The sequence below is a fragment of the Morus notabilis genome, unplaced genomic scaffold, assembly GCF_000414095.1.
Source record: "Morus notabilis unplaced genomic scaffold, ASM41409v2 Scaffold778, whole genome shotgun sequence".
In the NCBI taxonomy this organism is placed as follows: Eukaryota; Viridiplantae; Streptophyta; class Magnoliopsida; order Rosales; family Moraceae; genus Morus; species Morus notabilis.
The window spans coordinates 72329-85744 of NW_010358529.1; the positions used below are offsets into that span (position 1 = coordinate 72329).

At 36.0% G+C, this 13416-nt stretch overlaps 2 protein-coding genes across 2 annotated transcripts; one reads left to right on the top strand and one right to left on the bottom strand.

Moving 5' to 3' along the window:
* Positions 1–2563: 2563 nt before the first annotated feature.
* Positions 2564–9542, top strand: LOC21389837 (zinc finger protein BRUTUS-like At1g74770). The gene is made up of 12 exons (XM_024162116.1): positions 2564–3019; positions 3173–3400; positions 4256–4450; positions 4566–4885; positions 5060–5291; positions 5968–7676; positions 7904–8113; positions 8191–8328; positions 8509–8743; positions 8823–8882; positions 9167–9238; positions 9336–9542. The coding sequence occupies exons 1-12, from the start codon at positions 2717–2719 to the stop codon at positions 9435–9437; spliced, it is 3804 nt and encodes a 1267-aa protein (XP_024017884.1). The 5' UTR covers positions 2564–2716; the 3' UTR covers positions 9438–9542.
* A 1726-nt stretch (positions 9543–11268) lies between these two features.
* LOC21389838 (LOB domain-containing protein 27) lies at positions 11269–12288 on the bottom strand. The gene is made up of 2 exons (XM_010092741.1): positions 11492–12288; positions 11269–11392 (listed from the first exon to the last, which is right to left on the bottom strand). Exons 1-2 carry the CDS (start codon positions 12286–12288, stop codon positions 11269–11271), a joined length of 921 nt encoding a protein of 306 aa, XP_010091043.1.
* Between the last annotated feature and the right edge of the window lie 1128 nt (positions 12289–13416).

Below are 13416 nucleotides of genomic sequence, written 5' to 3' on the forward strand. Positions count from 1 at the left end.
TCCTATTAGTGTGCCCTAATCCATTTTCATGTTTCAAATTATCATTCTAAGGGTTTTTAATCTCAAATCAAGGATTAACAATGCTAATGGATTTATCTCAAGTCCCCAAATGAAGCTAATTTGGGTTCTCCCCGAAAACAGGGGTCAAAACAACAATTCCAGGCCAAACAGGGTCAACCCCCGTGTCAACCGGTCGACCGGTGACAGTGCAGTGCAACACTACCGGTCGACCGGTAGTGTGCACACCGGTCGACTGGACAGGGCGACCGGTCAGCCTGCAATCCGGTCAACCGCATAGGTCGACCGGTTTTCATGTGATTTGGTCGACCAGTGGAATCAGTTGCGCGAGAGAAGCTCACAGAAATCAGTCTAAAACCTGCAAATTCAATCCCAAATCGAGATATTTCAAAGGGAAACCACTAGATCTGGGTTCTAGGTCCTAAAACAAGTCCAAAGAACCCAAGATCTCCAATTTCTACTCTAGTTTTACTCAAAAACCATCAAAATCCGGTTTGAACCAAAAATAAGTTTTGAAATTCAAAAACTTGAGATTCAAGAGAGGTTCTTTCAGTAATCTTACCTTGAATCTTTCTCTTAACGTTGAAAACTTCTTTAAATCTTTTCTTGGTTCAAGATCCGTTTGATTTGGGACACAAATGAGAGAGAGAGAGTGGGCGAGAGCACGGAAGAGTGAGAGAGAGAGAGACGCACGGGAAAGGAAAAGGAAGGAAAAGGAAAAGAAAAGAAAAGAAAAAGAAAAGAAAAGGAAAAAGAAAAGAAAATGACATGTGTACAATATTTTAAAAGAACAGTCCAGAAATGCACCCATACACATTTCTCGGTTAAAATAAATTACTGAGAACAATTTAAATACCTTGGAACTATTTAAACTCACACGTGTCAGAAATATTTATTAATTAAACTCAATTAGTAATCCAGATTAGGCACACTAATAATCTCAATTACCTTAATTAATCTCAATTAATTCTTCAGGGTGTTACAAGTATATTTAGTATAAAAAACGTGATATAATATGCTATTTTTATTTTTGTTCTAATGCATAATTCTATTTAAAATGATACATCTATTTTTTTTCTATAATCATTAAGCTTTGAAAATTATAGAGGTGAATTTTTATTTATCAAATAATTTAAAATGTAAAAGTTGCAATGATTACATGAAAAGTAAACATTTCAACCAATGACAATTAAATGTCAAAATTTCAATATGCTATACTTGGTGGGAAATTTATCAAAAGTTTTTTGCACTCAAATGTTAAATTTGTAATTAGCATATTAATTATAACATTACATCATCAAAAAGTGTGATATGACATGTTATTTTTTTATTTTTGCTTCAATATATAATGTTATTTAAAATGTTAAATCTACTTTTTTCATAATTATTAAGCATTAAAAGTTGTAAAAGTAAATTTTTATTTTTAGAATAATTAGAAAACATAAAAATTGCAATGATTACATGAAAAATTAAACATTTCAACCAATCTCATATAGAAAATTTGTCACAACAAATAACAGATTACATGGAGAGTTTTTTTTTTTTTTTGGTACTTAAATGTGTTACAATTGGCATATCAATTATAACAGCATTTGAGATGCTCTAATAAATAGTTGATGTCTGCATTAGGCTAATTTTGAGTTGTTAAATTTGACATAATACTATGTATTCACTTTAGAGCAAAGAAAAAATATATATATTTATCATTATTTTTCCCTTGTACTATAATTCAAATAGAGATGGCAACTTTTTTAAATTTTGGATAAAAACTCCAAATAATTTAGAAGAATTGAACAGGGAGGGGCTAATGTTTTTCTTTTTTTTCTTTTTTGGGTAAATGATTAACATTTTATACTATTATAGTATGAGATGGTTTTTATTTTTTATTATTTTTTCTCAAGACAATTATTATTTTGCATGTGTCTAGGGTTTTAAGAAGAATTCATTAGTCTATCGAGCTAATTTTTTTTATTTCTTTCTTTTCTTTTTTTGAATTATTAATATTTTTTTACTTTCATCCGTTAAATATATATTAAAAATTATTTATTTTATGTACTTTTTAATTTAATATGATTTTAACGTAATCTAATTATCAAAACTAACACACAGGTCTACTCTATATATATATATATATATATATTTTTTTTTTTGCAAATGAGTAGTAAATAGTAGTAATTAATATTAGTATTCGTTTTTTGATTCGAATCATGATTCATAATTCACTACAGTATTTTTTCTCATAAAAAATATACATAAATTAAAAATTGTTGTAATCTATGAACCTAATGGCTCTAAGCCTTTTCCTCCATTTTTCATTGTTTTTTCTTCTATCCGATTTTGTTTCACGATCCAATTAACAGCGCGTGGGGCAACATCTTCATCACCATGGAAGACAACGCCTTCTTCCGTTGGCGGGGTCGGTACAACGTCTCCATCACCCGCCGTGGGTAATGAATAGAAAAAAAACACCAGAAAAACTTCTCTAAAAAATTCTTAATAAATTATTAAAAAAAAAAAACAGAGAGAGAGGTGGGGTATTAGCTATGGAGTCACTCCTCGGAGAGAAGAAGACGAACCGAAACCAAACCCTTAATAAATCCTCCATCTCCGCCATTGCCAATCTTCCCCCTTCCTCTCCTCTCCGAAACCTCCACTGTTATGTGCTTCGCAACGAAGCCACGCATAAGCTTCGCTGTGGATGGGCGGCGACGGGGACTACGGCGACTCTCCGACAGGTCCTCCGCCGCCAGACGACGCCGTCCCGGAGGAGGATGACTCTTCGCCGGCTTCTTCCTTGCTCAGAAACCGACTCGCCGAGTCGCCGATCCTCCTGCTCGTCTACTTCCACAAGGCGTTCCGCGCCGAGGTCGCCGACCTCCGTCGCGCTGTCGCCAACGCGTCGGAGCGTGGACACCACTCGCGGGACTTCAACTTCGAGCTCTTGCGCCGCTTCGAGTTCCTCAAGCTCGCTACGAAGTACCACTGCGCTGCCGAGGACGAGGTATGTCTAAAACGATTTTCCGATCTTGAATTGGATCGGAAATTCTCGTCTAAAGCAGAGTAAAATTCTTGATTTCGTCTTTGAATTATTCGCGTTTTCTTCGATTTTGATCGCTGTTTTTGCTTCGATTGTTTGTGTGTGTTTGTTTGGCAGGTGATTTTTCTGGCGCTTGATGTTCACGTGAAGAATGTGGCGAGTACCTATTCGCTTGAGCACAAGAGCATCGACGGGCTTTTCGATTCGATCTTCTTCCGGTTGAATGCGATGTTGGAGGAAAATGGTGATCAGGACGTTTCGGTGAAGCCGTTTCAAGAGCTCGTGTTTTGCATCGGCACAATCGAGACCTTCATTTCCAATCATATGCTTAAAGAAGAGAAACAGGTTTCATGTGCATTAATAAGTTAATAACAAGCAAGTTTTTCGTTAATTTATGGCGTAATTAATTCTTTCAGATGAATAAACATTGTTGATAATCTAATTATGATTCTTTTCCATTTGGTTCTACATAAAATAATAACATTTATTCTTCGAGATAATAGAATGAATTTGTGATTTTTTTACTATGCATCTGTTCAGAGGAATCGGCAAAGAAAGTGCTATAATAGTTGCAATTTTGCTACTTTCTTGCATTTAAGACAAGAATTAGCTAGGATCAATGACACAAATAAAGTTTTCTTTTGATAAAATATTGGTGCTATTCTTTCCTTTTGCATGTTAAAATTGGTAACATTTGACAAAGATAACTTTATGTGCATCAGTATTCAAAGTTCTGTTTCTTTTTTCTTAAAAAAAAAAATGAAGAATAGCACCAACACTTGAGCAAACTGGAAACATTTTTAAAAATAAATTAAAGAGAAAAGTAGAGTAATTAAGACATTATAGCTTAGGTTTCTACCGGATTTCATTACAATGTGCCCTCCATTTCTCAGCAAAATTTGTTGCCCAGACGGTCTGTGTACATTTTAAAAGTTTTCTTCTAAACACAATGTTTGATTTTGCAGAAGGTAATAGATTAATAGGAGTGTGTAGCCAAATTCAAAATGGCTCTTTTTTTTCTCCCCTAAATACATATATATATATATGTATATGTATTTAGATATTTACATATGTATGTATGTATTTATGTATGTAAATATATGCATGAATATAGCTGGCGTATTTTTCATGATCAACGCCTTATATAAAATGCCCAGATATGTATGTATCTTTATTCATCATTAAATGTATGCTTTGCAGATTTTCCCATCGCTCATGGAGCACATCTCCACCAAGGAACAGGCCTCACTTGTGTGGCAGTTCCTGTGCAGTGTCCCTATAGTGCTACTGGAGGACATGTTTCCATGGATGCTCTCCTTTCTTTCACCTGAAGAACAAGTGGAAGTTACAGATTGTGTAAGGGAAATTGTACCTGAAGAAAAGTCGCTACAGGAGGTATAAATAAAGCACCACAGGAAATTTTTTTTCTCAAATGAATCAATTCACATCTTGATTAACCTGTCTAGCTGTTTTGCTAAATGGTCGTGACTAGCTTCAATATATTGTGAAGGTTGTACTTTCTTGGCTTGGTAATAATGTCCATTCCTCATTGGGTTCCTATAGAAAGAGTGGAGGAGTTGCAGACATGAAAATGTTACTCAAGTCTTATTCATGTCGGAGACTTCTTGGAGACACTTGGAGAGCAAGTTCTCATAATGAAGTTGGACACAATCCGGTTGATGGTCTTCATCTTTGGCACGGTGCAATTAGGAAAGATTTAATAGCGGTGCTGGAGGAGCTCTATCAATCAAGAAGCTCAAGCGAGTACTCAAATCTTGACAAACTTGTTGTCCGACTAAAATTCCTTGCTGATATCATTACATTTTACAGGTAAACAAAGTGGTCCGTGAAGCACTTTTACTTGACGCATGCAATAAATAAATTGATGAGGAGACAAATATATTTACATGCATATATACACACACGCGCGCGGGCATATATTCCTTTTGGCATATTTATCTTTCTAGTTAAACATATTCTCACTAGATACTTCCTCATCTACAGCAATGCATTGGACAAACTATTCTGCCCCGTGTTAAACCAACTTGTCCATGGCTGTATGTCTCCCTCAGCTGAAGGGTTCCGCGGTGAGAAGCATATTGAAGGTCTACAAATGCTTCTCTACCAAAGTGCTCAAAAAGACATAAATGTGGGCAAATTTGTCAATAAACTTTGCTGGGAGCTCGAGTCTTTCATCGTGGAACTCAGCAAACAGTTTGCTTTCCATGAAGCAGAGGTACACACACTTTGACTACGTACTGTAGCGAAACATGAAAAAAGCAGAGGTAAAATCATTTTGGTACCCTGTGTTATAGCGAAACATATTCTTAGCACCCCGATGTTTTTAAAAACATCTTCTTGGTACTTTAAAGCTGATTTTTGAGATGTAAAATGACCTTAGTATCCTTCTATTTAATTAATCAAAATCCAATAGATTTAGAAAAAAGAATCATGGCATTTTTATTTTGTTTTCTTTTAAATATTTTAATGTTTTAAAATATTTTCAGATTTTTTTAAAAGATACTGATTTCTATTCAATTGATAAGAATGGTAGTTTGGACATTGCATATCCCAAAAATTAGCTTTAGGGACCAAGAAGATGTTTTAAAAAACATCAGGGTATCGTTTTAATATTATCAAAAATAGAGGGTACCAAGAGCATGTTTTGCTGTAATACAGGGTATCATAATGATTTTATCCCAAAATATAATTTGTGGGATGATTATAGTTTCCAAGATTTGGCTTCCTGATATATAGGAACTTTATGGCTGTATGTATGATCTCATATCTATTCTAATAAAAATTATTTGTGAGAAAAATTTTTTATAAGCTGCTGTTAGCATTACTAAATAATTGTTTAAACAAGGCAGGCCATATGTTTGTTATTTGACACTTCTCCAGGATTTTTCCAGGTGTTTTCGATCATTGGCAAGAATTGTAGTCATCAGACACAGCGGCAGCTCCTGTTTGCGAGCGTTCATATGATGCCACTGGGGTTGCTAAAGTGCGTGATTACATGGTTTTCATCTCACTTATCTGATGATGAATCCAGGTCCATCCTTAACAGGATCAAGCAAGAAGATTCTTCAATTAATGGATCTTTGGGGTCACTCTTACATGAGTGGTTTCGCACTGGTTGTTCCGGTAAAATCTCCATTGAAAAATTTGGAAAGAACCTGCAACAAATGTTCAAGAGCAGGCGCTCTTTCTTATCTGAGAAAATCAAGGATGGTGCTGGATCTTCATCTTTATACTCCAATAAGCAACCTTGTGAGGAATCCGACTTAAGGCTAAAGGTGCCAAGCTCTGCGAAAATGGGGAAGAGCTGTTTGTCATATTCTTCATCTTGTGGTCACACTGCTAGGAAATGTGAGACATCATATTCCAGTGTAATTAATCTGTACATCTATTTTCCAGAAGCATTAAAGGGAACTCATCCCTTTTCAGAAATTCTAGGTGGAGAAAGTCACTCTGGTTCTGTTCTTAATGATCCGAAACCAATGGACCTCATATTTTATTTCCACAAAGCCCTCAAGAAAGATTTAGAATATCTTGTCTGTAGTTCCATTCAGTTGGCTGCAAAGGTTGGGTTACTTGAAGAGTTCTGCAGGCGCTTCAATCTCATACAGTTTTTGTATCAGATCCATAGCGAAGCAGAGGATGAGATTGCCTTTCCAGCTTTGGAGGCCATGGGAAAAGCCACAAACATCAGCCACTCTTACACCATGGACCACAAGCACGAAAGTGAGCACTTCAGAGGAGTATCACTCATACTAGATAAGTTGTCTGAATTGAGTGTTGCACTTTCTGAGGTTGACTCAAACAGGGATCAGATAATGAGGAAGCACTACCAGCTATGCATGGAGCTTCATGTTATGTGCAAATCTATGTATGAACTCTTATCTGACCATATTCATCGAGAAGAGTTGGAACTTTGGCCTTTATTTCGAGAATGCTTTTCCGTAAAGGAGCAAGAAAAGATTGTCGGAAGCATTCTTGGAAGAACAAATGCAGAAATACTACAAGATATGCTACCTTGGTTGATGGGATCTTTGACACAAGAAGAACAGCATATAATGATGTCCCTATGGCACCAGATCACAAGAAATACGATGTTTGATGAATGGTTGAGAGAATGGTGGGAGGGGTATGATATCTCTGAGGTAGCAGAGGAGTCAAATGTTGCACCTTCTACGATTGATGATCCCTTGAAGATTATCTTTGAATTCCTCTGTGAAGTTAATGAGCAGCAAGGAAAACTTTGTAGCCAAAACATGATAATTGCGGAGAAAGGTTATGTTGGTGGTACTGTCAACCGAATGGGAGATCATAAGGTGGATGAGAAACCAATGGATTCTGATTTCGACCTAGATAATGACGGTAGTTTAGAACATAGAGGACCTTACACTGAGGATGAGAAAAAGAGAACCCTTGAAGTACAAAATGTCACATGTCAAATTAAACCGGGAGCATTTATTGAAGCTGCCCAGAACTCCAAGTATTATCATTTCCTTTTGGAAATGAGTCAAGAAGATCTGGAGGCTGCAATCAGAAGAGTGTCACGTGACTCTTCCTTCGATTCTCAGAAGAAATCATACATAATTCAGAACCTGCTAGTAAGGTGAGTTGTAAGCGTCTCTCTCCCTTTATTATTTATCTCTAACCTGCTGGCTTCATTTTTTCTTTACCTTTTCTTTTCCACTAAAAGAGTATACAATTTTTGAGCTGATTGCGGATCTCCACTAAACAAAAACCATCACCTTTGATATGGCCGCTTCTTTGCAAAATCTCATGGATTAAAGTTTGCAATTAAGGGAAATAAATGACGTAGCTTCTTTTCTGTTTCAGCCGGTGGATTGTCAGACATCATTCTCATTTAACTCCCTCGAGCAATGAGCAAGAGTTTCCTGGTCAGCACGCATCATATAGGGACCCTCTCAATTTAAGTTTTGGTTGCAAACACTACAAGAGGAACTGTAAGCTTGTTGCTCCTTGTTGCAACCAGCTTTACACTTGCTTACGCTGCCATGATGACATGGCTGACCATACTATAGATAGGTATAGACAGCCTTAATTAAGTTTTCCTTAGAATTTAATCTTCGCATTTTTTGCTAATGACTCCAACACACATGCAGGAAAACCGTAACAGAAATGATGTGCATGCAATGCTTAAAAATTCAACCTATTGGTCGCACATGCTCAACGGTTTCCTGCAAGAAATCTTCCATGGCAAAATACTTTTGCAGGATCTGCAAAATTTTTGATGATGAAAAGTACATAATCTAATTGATCTAGTTTGATCTCAGTATTTCACCTTACATTTGCCATACATAATAGCTCTCTGTTTTGCTGATTCATTCCTAATAAACACTGTACTGTCCTTTGCCAAAAAGAGAGACTCTAATGTTGAGTTCTGTGTTATGTGGAGGTTCTGATGTAGAAGTTCTCCGCAGGGAAATTTACCACTGCCCTTACTGTAATCTGTGTCGTCTTGGGAAGGGATTGGGTATTGACTACTTCCATTGCATGAATTGCAATGCTTGCATGGCACGAACTCTCTTCATGCACGTATGCAGAGAAAAGTCGTTTATGGATAACTGCCCAATCTGTCATGAAGACATCTTCACCTCCAGTTTGCCGGTGAAGGCTCTTCGATGTGGGCATATGATGCACTCTAAATGCTTTGAGGTACTCCATTATTCCTCTACTTCTTTTGTAGTCGTTTTGCAACTATTGACAAGCTTACTGTAGCTCATACTGCTTTCAGGCGTACACATGTACCAGTTATACCTGCCCAATTTGCGGCAAGTCACTTGGGGACATGAAGGTAAGTGTTACTCTTTAGCATCTTCCCCCCCACCCTAACTTTCTCATTCGGGGTTTGGTTATTTTCAAATTATGCTCAGAATCTTAAGCCTGTAATCTTGAACTATATTACTGCAAAAAATACTTTTTTGGAAGAAGAAGAAAAATTCAAAAATTGATTAATGATAGATGTAACAGGCTTTCATACTTCTAGGAAGGATATTGCTAGATCCTAAGTGATTTACCAAATTTTCAATACCAAGTGACTTGGCATATGATTCGTCGTCAACTATTATCGTCTTGCAGGTGTATTTTAATATGCTAGACGCATTATTGGCTGAGGAGAAAATTCCAGATGAGTACTCCAGCCAAACTCAGGTTAGTACATGTGCCGTTTCTTTTCGCCCTTCTTGTCGTGCTTTATACTTCTGTAATGTAAGGGGTGTTTCATTTGGCTACTCTCTAAAAGTTGCAGGCCATACTATGCAACGACTGTGAGAAGAGAGGAGAGGCTCCCTTTCATTGGCGTTACCACAAATGCTCTCTTTGTGGTTCATACAACACCAGGGTTTTGTGAACATTTTTTATTTTTTTAATTTTTGGGTAGAAATCATGATGTGTAAATAAATTCCTTAGCGAGTTTGAATAATTGCTTTGATGAAGCTACCGGTATAAATCAGCATGTACCAGTAATTTATTACGGAATTTGGCAAAAACATGCCAATTTTAATGTTTGATTAATTTAGTTGCTTTTATTGAGCATAATTTAAGTAACCATTTTGTTTCCTTGATTCAAAATGTGCATGTATCAAGATTTGATATGTTCTAGTACTCGGCAACAGAGTTGCATTCTCTTATGATTGACTCGTGCCCATTGAAGAACAAACATTCAGAGGGGAAAAATGGCGCATCATATTTTTTATGGAGTTAAAAAAAAAAAGAAAAAAAAGAGAAAAAGATGATCCATCCAAAACCAGTTTAGAAGATACATGATAGAAGATGACTTACAGATCAAGTGCTTTTACAGCTGTTGGCTCTTTCTACTTCTACTTTATATGCCCATAGAGAAATCTCAGAGTGAATTGCTCGTTGAATTTGGTTTGGCCACCAAATCTTTGCAATGGTTTTTCTTCCTGGATAATGAAATATATTGCTGGAAGCCGCAAATATTCAAGAGATCAAACTTGAAAGTGACCACATTGTTATACTGTAATCACCTCTGTAGACCTCAAATTTCAGACTTGTTCTCTTACACTGAAAATGCTGTTTGCCTGGCAAAGCCAACAATTAAGCAGGGAAATATGATGGTACAAAAAGCAGTTTTCTGCACCCCACTGGACATTCTATCAAAGCACAAATCAAAATGTCGTTCGAAACCTATCTAACTCGGGAGCTAAAGCCTTCTAAATGAAGTAAGTTATAAGCCATACATCTAAATGCTTTCACTTTGCATTAACTAAGATTCTTCTCCATATTCGCCAGATCTATGACTTCATTTGTTCATCAAGGTAAGCACTGTGATGCAATGGAGAGAGAATTTTACCCGCCTAACCTGAATATATGGTGGGATTTAGAGTTCCCAAATCCACCTAAACAACACTCATAATGGGAAAATCTTAAATTGGAGAGAAAACTCAAGTATTCAATATCTCAATAATCAAGCCTTCTTATTACAATAACTACTGACTATGGATATTTATAGCTCACATGTACAATGATAATAAAATACTCACTAAGACGAACGACATGATAGACAAATAACGATATACTAACAACAGAATAAAAACTAAGCTAATGAACGATAATACAACTACAAATAACAACTAATATAACTAGAACCTCCTACATGCTTCTGATGGAATATGCATAAGAAAAAAAAATAATAAAAAAAAAAAAAATATATATATATATATATATATATATATATATATATATATATATATTGGGTAAGAATATGCGTAGGAACGTTAGATAACTTCGAAATCTGATTTCAAGGTAAATACTAGTAGTTCTAAGGCTTTACTCAAATATGAACGTCGAAAAATGAAAGTAAAGATCATTTGCATATATGTTGTTTTAAAAATAAAATAAAAAAGGCTCCATTTGATGACGTGGTAAAATGCAAAAGGAGATTTCATTATATATTTTTTACAATTAGCCAATAAGTAACTATAGACTGATTAATTCATGAAGTGTTCCATGTGATATAGCATAGAATGAAAGACGCGATAAGCTCAAAATTGTGGAACTTATTCATAAAAGAAAGAAAAAAAAAGGGAGGGCAAAGAAGAAGGAAGAGGTCGTGGAAGTTCTATATAAATGAATTTGGAATAGAAAACTACAATTAAAAAAAAAAAAAAAAAAAAGGGAGAAGGAAAGCGTTTGCACTAGTTTGTTGTTTGCCGGCTTCATTTATGATCAGTTGCCGCTGTCACACTGGTAAGGCTAAAGCATGCAGCAGCATTCTTCAATTCAATATCCGCAACAGGATCAAGTGACTGAGTTGTGTCCTTCAATACGGATTCTTCCGAGCTGCATATAAATTTTACAATATAAGCATGAGATTCTTAATGGGAATCATAATTACCTTATTTGATCAACATAGACAACTAAAACCAACCCATATTGTACCTTGATTCATATGCCTCTTTAGAATCCGCGAAAGATTGTCTGTCGTCCATGAAAAACGGCATCTCATCACAATCCTGCACAACTTGTTGCTGCACATCCAGCGGCTGCGAAACCACCATCTGGGACTGAATAGCCATTGAGCTGTTGTTATTGTTTTCACTGTTATTAGTAGTACTGTAAGGATATTGAGCCCACAAAGGATTCCCCACATTGTTGTTATCCTTAGAATCCATAAAAACAACTGCGTCATAAGCATCATTCGTGTTATTAGAGTAAGCTTCATGTTGAGTCACAGCCAAACCAGGCATGGCATTATAAGCCTGTGCGGTAGTATGATCACTCAAAAGCGGGAGCGCATTACTAGGCGGCGCCATGCCACGCTCTAGCTGAGACGTGACATGTTGATCATGATGAGGCATATTAGACGAAATCTGTTGTTGTTGATGATGATGTTGGCGACAAATCTCGAGGTGAGTATGAACAGAATGAAGCTCTTGCTCCAAATGCCAAATTTGGTATCTCAACTGACAGATCTTCCCCAAGCAACCATGGGCAGGATCTCTGTCCCTTTCATTGGCTTCGTAAATAATGGACCACATAGCAGCTGCTTTCTGCTCAGGGTCCAACTTTTCGAGTATTTTCAAGATGTTTTTTACACCAAACAGCTTGTGGGCATTCTGAAAAATCTTTGGTTGGTCAGGTGGGAAGTAAGGAGCTAAAAGGCACTCTGCCGTACACCTTCTTCTTTGGTACTTGCAAGCAGCGCAAGCCTGGCTTGTGCCACCTTTAAGGGTCATTTTATTGTCGTTTTGGCCCACAAATGATGGGAACAAACGAGATAGAACCTGAAACTAAAAACCCAGAAAGGAAAGGAGGAAATGATACTGAAGAGGAAGAAGAAGGAGGAGCAGAAGGTGGATGTGAACAAGGACCATGAGAGTTTCGGTGATGAGAGACTGAGATGAGAAGCATTTTGTTTTCTTGTTGAGCTATGTTGTGAGGAATAAAAAGGGGATGACTATGAGGAAGCATTTTGGATCTGAAAAGGTCTCTGGCCAAGTGCGAATTTGGAGGGAGAGAGAGAGAGAGAGAGAGAGAGAGACTGAGTAAAAACAACAAGAAGCGAGTTTTGTGGGAGATCATGGTGTGGGTTTTTAGTTTCAGGGTAGAGAGAGAGAGAGAGAGAGAGAGAGAGAGAGAGAGACATTTAAGGACAAAATTTGTTAAGCTAGGAGGATGTTCCTAAACTTTTGGGCCGCATCATGGCTTTATGGCACAATTAGTTAAATATTTTAAAGAGAGAGAGAAAGAAATATGTTAATATTTGAGATGAATTAAAATTAATAAGTTAATAGTTTATATAAGTTAATAAATATGCTAAATTATTATTTTTGTACATAACTTGTCTGGTTATGAACCATAACTTGACAAATTATTATCCATAATTCACGGTTTTTATCCATAACTTGTTTGGTTATGAACCATAACTTGATAAGTTTGGCCATAACTTATCTGATTATGAACCATAACTTGACAAGTTATGGCCTATTAATTTCTATAACTAAAAATTGGTCTATATACTTTCTTAAGCTTATCATATTGGCCTATTTTCTACTATTTTCCTATTTAAAAATATATATATAAATGCAACTCAAATATATCATTTTTATATTTATACCACCTAATAATATAAACTTAACATTTATGTCACTTAATTCATCACTAAATATGGAATATTAAAAAAATATCTTACCGTATTATTTTCTTCTTGGTGAAGATATTCTGATATAATATCATTTTTTTTAGTTAACAAAGATAACAAGAGACCAAATATCATTAATAAAAAATTGAAACATTTTGGTCGTATATTACGTAATTTTCTCGATATTATTTGCATGACTAATAAGCTCATCATTGTATCGACG